This window comes from Hippocampus comes, unplaced genomic scaffold (assembly GCF_001891065.2).
Source record: "Hippocampus comes isolate QL1 unplaced genomic scaffold, H_comes_QL1_v1.1 scaffold186, whole genome shotgun sequence".
Taxonomy (NCBI): Eukaryota; Metazoa; Chordata; class Actinopteri; order Syngnathiformes; family Syngnathidae; genus Hippocampus; species Hippocampus comes.
The window spans coordinates 1,110,701-1,125,525 of record NW_017806236.1 but is presented as its reverse complement, the minus strand read 5'-3'; the positions used below and the strand labels follow the sequence as shown (position 1 = coordinate 1,125,525).

General features: G+C 42.0%; 1 protein-coding gene across 3 annotated transcripts; it reads right to left on the bottom strand.

Annotated features, from left to right (window-relative positions):
- Positions 1–668: 668 nt before the first annotated feature.
- On the bottom strand, positions 669–6,239 carry edc3 (enhancer of mRNA decapping 3 homolog (S. cerevisiae)). 3 transcript variants are annotated; one of them, XM_019857261.1, is made up of 7 exons: positions 6,085–6,239; positions 5,634–5,821; positions 4,949–5,166; positions 4,526–4,870; positions 4,281–4,434; positions 3,252–3,469; positions 669–2,345 (listed from the first exon to the last, which is right to left on the bottom strand). In XM_019857261.1, exons 2-7 carry the CDS (start codon positions 5,795–5,797, stop codon positions 2,020–2,022), a joined length of 1,425 nt encoding a protein of 474 aa, XP_019712820.1. In that variant the 5' UTR covers positions 5,798–5,821; positions 6,085–6,239; the 3' UTR covers positions 669–2,019. The 3 variants fall into 3 exon arrangements, with proteins under 3 accessions (XP_019712820.1, XP_019712819.1, XP_019712821.1); XM_019857260.1 differs by having other exon boundaries at positions 5,634–6,239; XM_019857262.1 differs by lacking the exon at positions 6,085–6,239 and having other exon boundaries at positions 4,949–5,065; positions 5,634–5,785.
- Between the last annotated feature and the right edge of the window lie 8,586 nt (positions 6,240–14,825).

The following is a 14,825-nucleotide window of genomic DNA, read 5'->3' as shown; positions in this document are numbered from 1 at the left end:
GTTGGGAACGTCAACATTTTCCTGTCCTCTGGTTGGTTGGTCACAACAAAACTTGATTGGTGAAACACATCTGAAGGGATCTGTACTCTTATATCGATTTAGCAATCAGCATCTCTGATAAGACAACATTGAATCTGAACTGCTCCAGAGGACATACATGGCACAGTTGCATTGCTATACTGTATTGCATTTTTTGGTGTTGCTTTCTATGATTGCAATGTGATGGTGGCATTAATATAAGAGGTGGTGAGTCCCTGTTAAAGGTCCAAGAACCAAGTGCACAGCTCGCACCTGTAAAATACCTAATTTAATGCCAAATATTATAAATATCTACATATCTATGCGTTTCCTCAGGCTCATAAGGGAATTGGAGGCTGAATCTCCCCTGAGTTTAAGAGGGTACTGGTTGCTGGTCAGTTGCAGGGCAGAAAAAACAAAACTTTCAAACCTATGGACAATTTAGAGGCCTCACTGAAACTAACATGTCTGTTTTTGAATGTGTGAGGAAGATGGAGTACTGTTACAAAGTACTATACAGTGACATTCACATATGGAGAACAAGCATATGAATGTTTGCATGACCAATTACAGCCATGCAGAAGGTCAAACGTTACGTGTACCAGTGCTTGATTGTCAGTCCGTCATTTAAGAAAGTCTAACAAAAAAAGTTACACAAAACAGGCCGACATGTTTAATTCTTTCAGTCTGCAGACATGACACACTTTAGAAGAGTGACAAAAAGGTACTTCAGACGACGAGGAAATGCAGTCTCTTCTTGAACAAAAAAACAGTGAAAGGCGAAGTGAAAAACAAGTACTGTACAAACATTTCTGAACTGCTTCAAAAAAAAGAATGAGGCAAGAACAACGGAATAAGTGTGAGAATCCCAGCTCCGGTGAGGGGGGTAAAAAAAATCATTCACAATCATTAATGCTGGCTGATGCATCATGCTAGTCTTGCCACATGTAACACATTGGGCCTCTGGAATGTTGAAAAGAAAAATGACAATGCTGATGCTTCTTAATGCTCCTGTATTACTACACTCAAGTATTATTAAAATGAAGTCAAAATTATACATTTAGGCAAAAGTGTAAATGTGCGCATGTGTTTTAACAGTTTCGACACAAATGAACGTGGTCCCATCCCATAATAGAATGAGCCTATTTCCCTGTCCTCTGAAAAGGCCTCAAGCACGAACACAAACCTGAATTCTATTTCACAGCATGATGCTCGAGCGCCGACTTCAAAATCACACGTCCCGAGTCTCAATCGACCGTCTTAAATGTGGGTTGAATCATACTTTCCTTGTTGTACAGCACTGTCTCAGCTTTCTTGTCGCTTAACTTTTACAAAGTACTTTTTGCAAGCTTTAACTTTTGTTATGCAAACAATGGTCCAAAAAGAGTGACCGACCAAGATAAACTATGGGGAAAAAAACTATTGAAATTGGCAAATGAAACGTTAAACCCGTCTTCGGCTGATACAAGAAAACACATGCTATGCGGTATCATGGTACTGAAGCCCTTTGCATCACAGTCCACCTCAGCACAAACAAAACCAAAAAAAAAAAAAGTCACATCAAGATGATCATCCTTTGAAGTCAGTAGCTGCCATTTTCATTAAACTAATGTCTGTGACTAAGATGTAAGAAACATTGTTCAATTGCTCGATGGCTTTGGATGGCATTTATATTACAATGTTCAAGTCCAAGATTGTCCAACAAAGTATAACACGACACTGTATCGATGACAAATTCACTTTTAAATAAGCTTCTTCCCAATATGACATAGAAACAGTCGTATCTAACAGAATTGCTGCAGCCTTTAATGCTGTTAATATTTTCGCGTAATAATCTCCAATTGAACAACGAATAAACTTAAACGATGGTCCTCCAGAGCAACTGAGAGGTCACATTCACGTGTTGAAACGTCAGCAACTGTGAGTAAACTGCACAACACTTGAAGCTCGGGAATACAAAGCGCTCACAATGGTGAAAGCTTCCAGAAGTGGTCCGTCCCATTAAGCCGAGTGCAGCGGGATGACAAATTTGCATCCAAACGGAGAGAGGTATTTGATGCCCACTTCCTGGAACACCTGGCGGGGGACGCCGATGTCGCACAGGTACACCCTGCCAGCCCCCTCCGCCAAGGGAAGGGGGAGGCAAAGGGAGAGGGACCACTTGGCCTGTACCTGTCCGCTAACAGGAGGATCCAAGCTGAGCACCGGTGCCCGATTCTGGTTGGCCCATTCTGCAGCTGCTCGGTACCAAGGCTGATCCATCAGGAATGTGTTCTCATGGCAGTCGAGACTGTTGATGATTAGATCCACAGGGGTATCTGGCAGGTCTGTGCGATTGGACAACAAGACGGTGATGGTGGACTGAGTCGCGTAAGTCAACAACAAAGCTTTGTTGATTTTCATTTTTGCCAAGGAAATTTTCTTTCTTATCGTATCCGGGTGAAATGACCCACAAGTACCTGGAGGTCAGGATTGTTCAAATTTCACAAATGCTTAAGAAAAGGTGCCTGGAAGCAACTTTTACGACACCTTCAGCAAAAGTTACTCCTGGCCAACCTGATGAAAGTATATAACCCGGTACCCACAATTCTTTGCAGCCACAATATTTAAAGCAACAGACTATGCAAACAAGCTCGAGTTTCACACTCCAGTGCTAAGCACAAATTTACTTTCTTGCCATTAATTAACATTATACATGAGCTTTGAGGATCCATTATAAATGTTTTGATTTCGTATTTTAAGTCTGTACAGAAGAAGCACGGTCAAACAGTAGTTTCAGAATTGCGGCTGACTTCATTCCATAACAGTGACTTTTTTTTTTGTTTGTTTTACCATGCACTCGACAAATGCATATATATTTTTAATTAAAACTAAACTCGACTAAAACCAAGCATTTTATTAAAAAAAAAGAAAAAAGCTCTAAAAACAATTTAAAAGAAAGTGATTTAAAGAAAACAAAAGTTAAAACAAAATAAATGGAAAAACCCCAAACGATTGTAACTGGTTGATACGGCAGTCAAGCAATTAAATAATTCAGTCAGGTTCTCTATATTTGTCGTCGCTATTGCAATACCATGTTCGGCACAATTTTAACACCAGAAGCCCTTTCTGACACAACCCACAATGGATTCCAAAAAGATTTGATCGCGAAAATGCCTTACAATAAAGTACAAACCACAGCTAGCACGACTGAAGCAGAGACAAAAAAAAAAAAAAAAAAAAAAGATGCTCACCTTTGATATTTGACACTAGCTTGCCGCTGGTCTTACTGAAGAGAGTGCGCTCACTGGTGACAGAGTCGAGCATCATGACAAAGTTCGGAAGGAACAGGATGACCTCAACTTCGTGATTGGCCAGGTGACGACCGCAGCTGATCCCCTGTGCCCCCTGCACATGCGGACCACACAGTAGCGCCACTGTTGGACGCTGGTGGAGATTCTTTGGCGTGAACCTGGAAGAACAGAAATTCGAACTGTATACTCCCTATTTTTCTGCGTGGAATTTATTCATTGGCAAGGTACTACTACAGAACCGGGAAGGTATCCATCAAAATTTGTAACAAAAACAATGTGAGCTTAATACAACTCCATATAATTGAGTCTTGTAGTGCAGTTCATTAATTTCAGAGGTTCAATTAAAATCGAAACTCATAAAAGTTAATTAAACACATTTGAAAACACTACAGAAAATTAATTCCTTCCAAATATTTTGAAGTCATTTTCATGGTTTATGTAATATGGTATCCTAATTTCTTAAAATGGCAAATGTGGGATTTTTATTTGCTGTAAGCGCAAAAAAAAAATTTAAACAATCAAAAACATCAAATCATTATATATTTCACTGTTTCACAAATTTACTCTTTCCTCCACCATGAGGCAATCTAGAGCAGCCAAGCAATCCTGATGGCTGTCAAGGTCGTTTTTCAAAATTTTTATTCTTTTCCTGCTCTTACTCAAAGCCAACAATGAGGCACACTAAAGCTGCACTCAAAGCGCAAAGGCTCAGTCCACATGTTGCTGTCAAGTCAGGCTTTTTTCAAAATATTGTCTCCAATCATTTTCCCCTTCTTGTTCTTCTGCCTTTCTCACCATGACGGGTGGTCATCCATAGCCAACAACGGGGCGCTCTAAAATGGCCCTGCCAGCGGAATATCCAAAGGGTGTTGGATTATACTGGATAACGGCTGATGTGAACAAAGACACTTCAGTTCTTATATAGGGGGCAACTCATGCCAGAAAAAATTAGCTTTGCATTCTGTTTACCTGTTTGGCCCACCGAGCAGCGTGAGCGCCATCTGACTCGCGCACACACCGGTCATCTCAAGCCGTCGCTCCAACGTGAGGCCGTAGCGCTCTGCGACTGACAGCAGACGCTTGTGCAGTTCATAAGCGATGCTGGGTACAACCAGTCCAGAGTCTATATGGAAATAAAAGCAAGAATAAAAAAAATAAATAAAAAAAACACATTTTCCATCTGCTTCCATTTTGTGGCATTGTGAAAAACATACCAGTGCAGTATTCTTTGGCCCCAGGTTGTGGTACTGTTATCTGTCTGTACACTATAGGTTTGCCTTCAATAATGTTCTCGTCATGGCGGTAGCGCGAGGGAGTGTGCTCGTGAGGCGTACCACCTGACCTCGCCCCATTACGACGCTCTGACGTGTCAATCTCTGAAAAAACGGCTGCTTTGTCGAAAAGGGCCAAGTTTCCCTCAAAATCAAAGTCTGTGTCCAGGCCGTCGTCCATGCCGTCCCCGAAGCACTCGTCGTCCCTTTGCTTCATCTGGCTGATACCGTTTTTCACCCCATTCTTTTTGGGGGTGGCTTGGTTTGCACCTCGACTGCTTGATGACCCTGCGACAGTGAGCATATATAGATCATACAACGCATCAACAAACAATAAAGTCATTTTCGAGGAAAGTCAGAATTTACAGGAGTTGTGTCTTCGCCTGAAGCCCTTGGGGACATCGAGATGGCGGTCTCCATAGCTTTTGGAGCAGTGCTGGAGAGAGTTGACGAGCTCTGCGGTCCGTGGATCACCTTTCGGTACTGCAACCGGGGCACTGCTTGCATTAGTGGACACTGAAGAGCTGTTCTGGGTATTTCCATTCCTGATTTCTAATATCTTGAGGTCCTTTATGTCAATGGCACTGCAACAGAAAGGTAAGAAATTTGTAGATTATATCGGTATGTGTGTGTCCACCACTGAATGGTTGGTGGGAATGGTCACTGAACAAGCCACATTCTTGAGTTGCACAGGTACCGTCATTTTGTGTGTTCCACTGTGTTCCCATTTTTCATCTTACCACTATAAACCACTGATAATGGACATAGAACATATGCCCTAGTTGTAATTATGACTTCTAAATTTCTCAAAAAAGCAATCATATATTAGAAGACTCAGGACTATTTTACAAAATAATATCTTGATCCTTATTGATGGCCGAAAATAAAGGTAATTTCGCCAGTTTTTAAAGAGGCATAACTCTGATATCTGTCACAGGATATTTATATCACTGGAATCTTTTTTTTTTTTGTAATCAGTCTGCTAAATTTGGTCTAGTTTAAAATTGTACACACTGTCATGCCCAGTCTTTTTGGTCATCGCAAGCTTTACCTGAATGTGACCTCTGGAACCGGGCACTTGACTCCATTATGAAAAGGTTGTCTGAGCGAGATGGTTTGACAGGACTGGTCCACTGATGACACCTCTCCTTGATAGACTCCCAATGTTGGTCCGCAATTGATTGACACCAAACTACCCAGCCAATCCGCAGCCATGCCTATCAAAACTTACGTATAACCCTTTTAAAAAACGGCACAAAAGAACAGTAAAGAAATAAATCAGCGCAGTACGATACTGTAATCCAATACGCGAGATTCAATTGAAACACGTGCTTAAAGCCCAACACGTCAACGGGAGAACTACAATTGGAGTGTTCCGATTACAGCTAAGCTGCTAAGAGCTAAAGTTAGCACGAGCTACTATCTTTCTCATCAGCGCGGCGGCGAGTGTCTAGCTTGACGAAACCGTACGGTCAAGTAACAAACTTTCTTTTTAATTGTACTTGAACGCGTTCTTTGTCAAGCAATCGCACGAATGAACAGCAAAGTTGAGTACTTCAAGTGAATGAAATGAGTTTGAAAATTGTTTGGCAGAGCGCGCTTGTTGTATGGTTCGCTTAAGCTGCTACTTGCATCTGGGTGACTGCTTCCGGCTTCGTCTTCTTCTTGTAGTGTTTGATGGCGGTTTGCAATAAACGTTTCGGTGCATTACCGCCACCTGTTGGTATGAAGTGTGAACCCATGTATGACTCCTCACCGACAGACATTCATCCATCCATCCATTTTTTTCATCAGTTTATCCTCACAAAGGTTGCAGGCGTACTGGAGCCTATCCCAGCTGTCGGCTGAACTGGTTGCCAGCCATTCGCAGGGCACTTATAGACGAACAACCATTCCCGCTCACAGTCACACCTAGGAAAATTTTTGAATATTTCATTTTACCTGCCATGCATGTATTTGGAATGTGGAAGGAAACCGGAGTACCAGTACCAATAACATGTTCTCCCTGTGCCCACGCAGGCACAGGGAGAACATCCAAACGCCACACAGAAAGCCGGAGCCGTTATATTTTATATAACTATGTATTAGTTATATAAAAGGAGACTTCGGAGGGGTGAAAAATAAAGCTTTTCTCTCCACTCTCAATGCTGTGGGCTTGTCCACTGAATGTGTTGAAACCACGGCCGAACCAGTCAACTAGTCCTAGAAAATAGACGCGACTTCAGCCAGCATCTTTTTATGCTTATAAATAACTATGTTTGAAAACATATATGGTTAAAGCCAATGGTCATGGCTGAAATATTTATCCCTTTGAGAAGCCCCATGACACCAACTCTTGGCCTTCTATTGGCGACATGCACACACTCAAGGCAGACAACGAGGCGCTCTAAAGTGGCAACACCAGTGCGAATCTACATGCTGGCTGTCATGTCAGACTTTTAAAAGAAAAAAAATCCCCCCTCTTTGCTCTTCCATCTTTCTCTGTGTGACACACGTCCACTCATCGCTGGCAACCAAGTGCTCTAAAGCGTCCATGCTCAGGGACAATCCCAACGGAAGTTTATTTTTTCGGCATAGCTAGCAAGGAACTGCATTTCACAATTGCTCCGAGTACCCAAAGATGCAAGCAAAGGCATTGCAGTTGTTATATAGTGGGGGAGGAGTGATTCATGTTGGACCTCAGAGTGCGTCAAGCGGCGCCGTTTAAGCCACGCTCCCAAAATCTGGAAAAGAAAATGTCACGCTATAGCTCCACAACTCTGGTGGAATGTTTCCCGTCATTTTGCAACTTTATTGCTAATTGCCACTGTTTGTGTATGTTTCCTTTCATCTTGTAGTTGACAGGAGGAGCCTGCATCAGGGCTCAGCCTTGATGCCAGTTTACGAGGAAGATGACGAAAATATGGAGCCTGCAGACGACCCACCTGTTGGGACAAACCTCCATAAGAAGGTTTCAAAGGTATTAAGAACTCTCCCTTTTTCACTGAATGGATGTAATGTCAACAAGTGATTTTTTTTTACCCATATTACAGTCCACCGTCCCAACTGAAAGCCAAAAATATTAACGTATTGTAAATCCTCTACCTCGTATGACTCCATCCTGGGATTATTCAGATGAGCTGGCTGCAAACTAGGATATTTAATCAATTTGGTATTAGCATCTGTAACAGATGCAAATTAATATCATTAATGGCACAATCCCAGCACACAGATGATACCACGTGGGGCAGCCACCGCTCATCCATTCTGCTCACACATATGGGCACTAATCCCAGCTCCTGCATGAATCGACAAGGCGTACACTGATTTCGCAGGGGTGGCCGAATTAACATACATATTCTATAATCTCACAGGTAACCGTCTCTCTGTTGGATAAATAATCAAATTGGAGGGAAACTGCTGGAACACTGGCCTTAAGGAAGCTCGCAGTGAGCACGCCTTTTCCTCTCTGTTGGCCTACACTCCAGTTTGTTCAAATTTTATGTGCAACATATTTAACTCAATCATTATTTAAGTGCGCTTGTTTTATTTTCACAATGTGATTATACAGAACCTGCATAACTGGAGGCCTGCTGTGTCCCTCACACCTGATGACGTTTGCCGAGCTTGACGTGTAAATGTCTGCACCACTAATGAAGAAGACGGGCGAGAATGAACTTCAATGTGTTTGACTATTTATAACTACAGTACTATTTATAAGTACAGACTATACACTTCAAATGGGCCTTTTCATTGTGATAATCTTGCATAACCAATTTGAGGGCCCTGTACTTTCGAAAGAACCGATAGTATACGCTGCATGTAAAAATTCCATACATCCCTGTTTAAATGCCAGGTTTATGTGATACAAAAAAAAATTAGACCAAGATAAATAATTTCAAAAGTGATATATATATAAGCTGTTCAACTCAAGATATATATTTTTTCCTTTTCAAGAGTAAATACAAATAAACAACTGAAACAATGTGGTTGCACAAGTGTGCACCCCCCTCTTATAACTGCAATGTGGCTGTGTTGAGAATTAAGCAATCGCGTTCAAATTCTTGCTAACTGGGAGTCAGCATACACATGCCACCATGTTAAGTGTTTATGATTAACCTCGATTAAAGTTCAGATGTTCTAGTAGGCTTTTACGACCATTTTGAAATGTATTTGGGGTCACTCAGATAAGAGGAATTTTAAACGGTGCAAGGCGTGTACTGGTTTCCATTTAACACAAGTTTGAATGCGATTGGTTAATTCTAGACAAAGCCAGTTTTAAAATGCCGTTCACACATGTGAAACCACATTATCTTAGCGAGAGAGATATTTTTTTACCATAAATTACAAATGCCTAGCATTTGAACAGGGGTGTGTAGATTTTTTTAAAATCTCTTGTACACCAATCCCACAGCTAAAGAAACGTGTAATGAATATTCAAATATAATTCAGGTTCATAACTGTTGAAGCTAACACGTTTTATTACATGAGATGAATTAAAAAGACACCCAAAAAATGGATTTCTCTTTTCTGTTTGACGTTATTGTTGTATTTAATTCCTTTTCCGTGGCTGCATGCACATTAGCAAAGACGTGTTTGTGAATGCATTTGTTGTATTTCAACACGCACTCCACACATGCTGAGACATCAAAATAAGGCGAGTTGTTCTGAAGGCGCGGGCACTTCATGGCAAAAGTGACCTATCGGCATTTAGTACATTGGATGGACATCATATACAATACATCTTGCCTGGTTTGATATGTTTCTATGAAGGTTCTGGTTGAACCATGTGCCAGCGTGACTGCTCCCCTTGCAGGCTGCACGTGTCTCTCCAGTGAGCACGCCCCGCATCAGCAGCCTCAGCGCCAATGAGGACTCGACCGAGGACTTGGCATTGCGACCGCGCATGACTCTGTTATGAGGGAAAAGAGGATGTTGAATTCCTTCAGCGGCCATTTCAAACACAAAGGACTCATAGTAAAAGATTTATGTTCATTGTAGTACAGTAAGAGTTTCAAAAAGAAATCGTACTTGCATGATTTTAAACTCCAACATGAGTGGTAATTGACTAATGTCTCCTGGTGGGAGGTCAAATAAGAAGTAGGAGTTCCACACAGCAAATGAGGCTCCTTTTGTTTCTCTGCTGCTGATCGTGAGTCCCTCGTGATGCAGTTTGATCACCACCTGGTAGTCTGTACACAAACACCGATCGTCAACGATGGTGGGGATAATAACACAATAACTTGCTCCCTCACGTTTAGTGCTTATGCATTCGTTGACCTGCATTTGTTTTTAAAATCTCCCCAAAATAAAAGCTTGACTTTTTTTATGTCATCAAATTTTTAGGCATTATAGTTTTTATAATTTGAACAATCCTTGGAAGCTTTAAAAAAATAAATAAAGACTTCACAGTGTGATGTTAATTTGTTCCACACATTGCTGTTTTGTGATTTCAACACAAAATTATTTAAGATGATCCAACACAAATATTAGCTATGTTTTATACATACTACAGTTATGTACACGATTCTGTTTTGTTGTGTAAATATCCATCCATCCATCCATTTTCCGATCCGCTTATCCTCACAAGGGTCGAGGTGGGTGCTGGAGCCTCTCCCAGCTGTTTTCGGGCAGTCGGCGGGGGACACCCTGAACCGGTTGCCAGCCAATCGCAGGGCACACAGAGATGAACAAACATCCACGCTCACACTCCCACCCAAGAACAATTTCGAGTGTTCAATCAGCCTGCCATGCATGTTTTTGGAATGTGGGAGGAAACTGGAGTACCCGGAGAAAACCCACGCAGGCCCAGGGAGAACATGTAAACTCCACACAGGGAGGCCGGAGCTGGAATTGAACCCGGAACCTCCGCACTGTGAGGTCGACGCGCTAACCACTGTGTAAATATCCATTAGACCTAGATCTACAAGCTGAGCCGCTTCTAATCGGAACTACGTGACATCCTGCACGTGAAATTGAGATGATAATGGCTGCTCACTGCCCTGAACATAATGCCTAGACAAGCTAATGCAAAGATTAGAGGTACACTAGAGATTGAAACACTTTACCATGAGGATTGTGACTAGTAAAGGATTAAACCACAATGTCATTTAAAAAGAGATGAGCTCCCACTTCATTCAGGTCCTGTAAGACATCTCATAATCCCCTGAACATTAAAAGCAAAGGGGAAATATTTTCTCTCTCCCCAATGCAAGGTTATCCCGACCGCTGCAGTTTACATAACGTCTCAATGTATGGTGTCAGGGGGACACGGGGGTGTCAAGTTCAAACGGCCAGACCGGTTCTACCTGGTGCGGTTGATGTGTGAACGAGGTTCTCCAGGTTGTTGGCCCTCAGGACGGCCACCTTGATGCGATGTGTGTGAGGGTTATAATGCAGCAGAATCAAGATCTGTGGAGGACCGCTAAGCCCCTTACACATCTGTACATTCTGGTAGATCGCATTCTGCAGAGAAGGAAATGTACCATGAGTTAAAAAAAAAAAAAAAAAAAACACCAACATTTAATTTTATAACTTGAAAAAAAAAAAAAAAACCACCAACATTTAATTTTATAACTTGATTTTTTTCTCCTAATAAAAATTTATTGTGAGCACAATCTAATATTTTGCCATTTCTTTGTTCCTTTTCTGTGGCGTCTCTTGGCTTTTGGCAAACCAGCAATAAGATACTTATTTTATCTTATCTTATTAGCACCACCAACTGATGTCGTTCTTTCACTGGAAAGAAGCCAATGTCAATTGACGGTAGAGGAATGTTATAAAGTTTGCCGACGCTTACGAGTGATGGGGGTATAAACCGCACTTTTATCCAAAATTTCCTCCTGTCTTAAGATTTAAAAAATGACTCTTGAGTCATATCTAAAAAAATAAATATAAGTCAGGAGGCTGGAATCTCAAAGGTAAACCACCTAGAAACATCATACAGTAGTGAAAAAGAAGACAGGTGTTCTATTCAGGGCATTTTCTCCAATACACACTGTTGGCACACTTTTTTTGGCTGCGCAGATTCTCTTATCAATTTACGGGAAGTGTGTCACTTACACACCTTCATGAAACGTACACACTGGGTGGAGTGCGACCTTGTAATGAGGGCATTCACTGACAATGTCGTGGTGCCCGTATTTTCCCAGAAATCTAAGTAGCTTATTTTGTCTTCTGCGCTCTAGAGGCTGTACTAAGGTCTAGCGCCCTCCAAAGGCGAAACATTATATTACATAAGTAGTCTGCTAATGAGAGCCTATTTATTTAACAAATGCCAAAACAACACAAAACATCGTGAATAAAAGACTTTTGTACGCAAAAAGGTTTTTGTCCAGTGAGAACCAACATAATTCTTCTATGGACCTACAACCTTTTTGGCCGTCCATTTGTTTGAAAGGAGCTCTTTGGTGACGTGAATCTCTTGGTTTGCATTCCAGTCTCTTCCTCCACATTCAGCCTGGAGCTCCCTCAATGCGGTGCCTGTCAGTCCTTGTGCATCCCGAGTGTACAAAGCTATTCTTAGGGTGCACCTTTGGAGCTCCTCTGCAGAGTTCACGTTTAAAACCAGGACTCGGCTAAGGCCGCTCCGGATTGGCGCTTGCATGAAATCGGGATGGAGGGGTGGAAGGCAGGCCTGCACCGACACATCATCCAATTTGTGAGATGACCCTGTGAGGCTGAGGATCGTGATTGTCAGGGTCCGTCTATCTGGTGAGAAGAGGACTGTAAAATTGAGATGGGGTCTCGTCGGTGTTGACGGTTTGCAGTTGGTAGAAGAGCCGTAATCCAATGACACCAATGGGATTGGTTCCTCAGGTGTGCTGGCTGAGTTTCTGCTGAGCCTACCGCCCTCCTGGTATATACTGTCACCAGTCACAGTGCAGCGTCTCTGCAGAGCCTTGGATAGAAGTTTGGGGAAAGAATGCAGCGTAGTATTGCTATTGTCTATGTGTTTATAAAGAGGCGGATTGCTGAGGCGGCGCAGTGAGAAAAAAGTTTTGGGCTGCTCCTTCCGGGCTTTATTGGAGAAAGACCAGGAGGTAAATTCCCCCTCAAAAGGGCTCGGGCTGGTGAACGTGGACGGGTAGTCCAATGTATCTCCGTCCAGCTCTTCATAGTGAAGCCTGGATGATGACGAGGGCGCTGCCGACGGGGGCACACAGCGCTCTCTGGTCACAGGTTCAATTGATGTCACACTCTGATTGTCTTCATGACAACAAATGTCACTCTGCCACCAGCAGAGAACACATCCCAGGAGCAAGCTTAGACAGAAAGTGATCAGTCCAACCAGAAGGAGAACTTGAAGGTGAACTGTAGACAGACAAAGCACAAATGTTTTGGGACAAAAGACGGCCGAATGTGTTTGGAAACTTCTTGGCTTTACCTTCAAGTTGTTTCGTGAAGAGCACTTGTAGAAGAAGCCAGAAGAAGAGGATGACGATGATGACCTCGATCATACCCTTACAAAAAAACAGCACCACAGACTGCCACAGAGGCTGGCCCGGATACTCCTCGTCGTGATAAGGCATGACGCCCACCGTCAAACTTGCTAGCCAACCGCACAGTTACCGGCGCAAATGCGTTTTGGCAAGGCACGGAAACATCCTCAACTTCAGTTTCCAACAGCTCCTGTCAAAGCATCTTGATTGTCTGAGCCAACATGACAGGTTTGTGCAAAAGTGAAGATAAAGCAAAACAAAGTAGGATATCCCACGGCTATACAATGTAAGGCTTCCTTGGGAATAAAAGCACACAAAAACAAAAGATTATCATTGTTGCTCCTGATCAAACTAGGCCAGTCAGTTCCTCATCAAGAGTGGGTATGCCAGTATTATTGCGATCCAGAGGGTGGGGTCTATGGGCGGTGACCTCCATCTCATAATGCCTCTCATAGAGTCTGTACGCTTCTTTCCTAGCTGACACCGTACCAGCTGTCGATCCAGCAGCATCACCGCGTAATAACCTATCCCGACAATAAATCCCACAATCCGTCCCCGCGACCTCATCCCCACCGCCCATGAAATCTTCGCTGCGGAATTTGTTTTGCTGTCGGTTCGTTATTACAGCATTGACATGCAAGTTTAATTCATTCTGTGTAATTACATAATTAAAGAGAATGTAATGTTTTAGACAGGTTGTGCATGATGATTAATTATTTAGCTCTGCCTTGGCCACATGGGGGCAACAGAAGCTGCAGTAAGGGTTGTTTTTTTTCTGCAGAGGATAAAGAAAATCTGCCTTTGTGTTGCCTTATGTCTACATGTGTTGCTACACCGTTTGTGTATTCGGTAGCCAGTCTATGGCATTTTGCATTGTTTGTTGGCATCGAGCTAAAATGACTTTTTTTTCAAAAAAGTTATATGGTTGTTTTAAATGTCCAAATCTCTTCTTTATGCTTAGTTTGACGTTAAAGTTCAACTGGGCGTGGCATTGAACGGCTTGAAGCCTCTTTTTTGAAGAACTGTTCAAAATTGGCCGACTGACTTCAAAGTTGGGTCACCAGCATCACACGACACCACTCCATTTAATTTGCTGGATTCAATTTTTGATCTGATGACATCTTGAAAAAAATTACACAACAGATCACCTTACCGGTAAAGCAACAGTTTGAAACTTACATGCTTAAAGAGTAAACCCAGAAATGACTTCAAAATATGAATCAATGATATACGATATTTACAAGGTTATGAAGAAATTGCGTACCTCAAATGTACAGCTTTTCTGAAGTAGACTTGGTGCATTCACAATAGTCGTTAGGGAAATAAATAAACATTTATTTATTAACTGTTCTAGAAAATGCACAAGAATAACCTCTGAACCCAACCTCGTTGTTTATGAGAGAGAGAGAGAGAGATCTTGCTTTGGAAAAAGAAATAAATTCCGGTACACATGCCGGCTGAAACTTTGAACTCGGTTACCTTGGCCCAGTTATCTTTTAAAATGCATCAGTTTGTCTGTTATTGTGACATGGGAGTATATTACACAAAAGGTTTGTGAATGATTGGTTAAAAATTGTCTGGGCACTGAAAACATTGACATAAATTGTACTTTGACCCCAGCGACCTTCTATTTGCTGCATCAGAGATCCATTGTATAGATTTCAATGGTTCAGGTGTTAGTGTAAACTTGATTTAATTTTCCACTCCCTTTTAATTCTGTGTGAATGTGTATATATTGAACTAAACCTTTTTTTTTTGTGAGACAGCAGCTTTGACTTTGCTGCTATAAGTATATTCTTTGATCGCATGATCCGTCGAAAACC

What these genes read in the sequence shown, in the direction of transcription:
- edc3 (XM_019857260.1), bottom strand. Translation starts at nt 5,797, where the DNA reads ATGGCTGCGGATTGGCTGGGTAGTTTGGTGTCAATCAATTGCGGACCA. An exon ending in GTTCCAGAGGTCACATTCAG is followed by an intron (nt 5,167 to 5,633) that starts GTAAAGCTTGCG and finishes TTTCTGTTGCAG; the next exon opens with TGCCATTGACATAAAGGACC. An exon ending in CTGCTCGGTGGGCCAAACAG is followed by an intron (nt 3,470 to 4,280) that starts GTAAACAGAATG and finishes CTGTTCTTCCAG; the next exon opens with GTTCACGCCAAAGAATCTCC.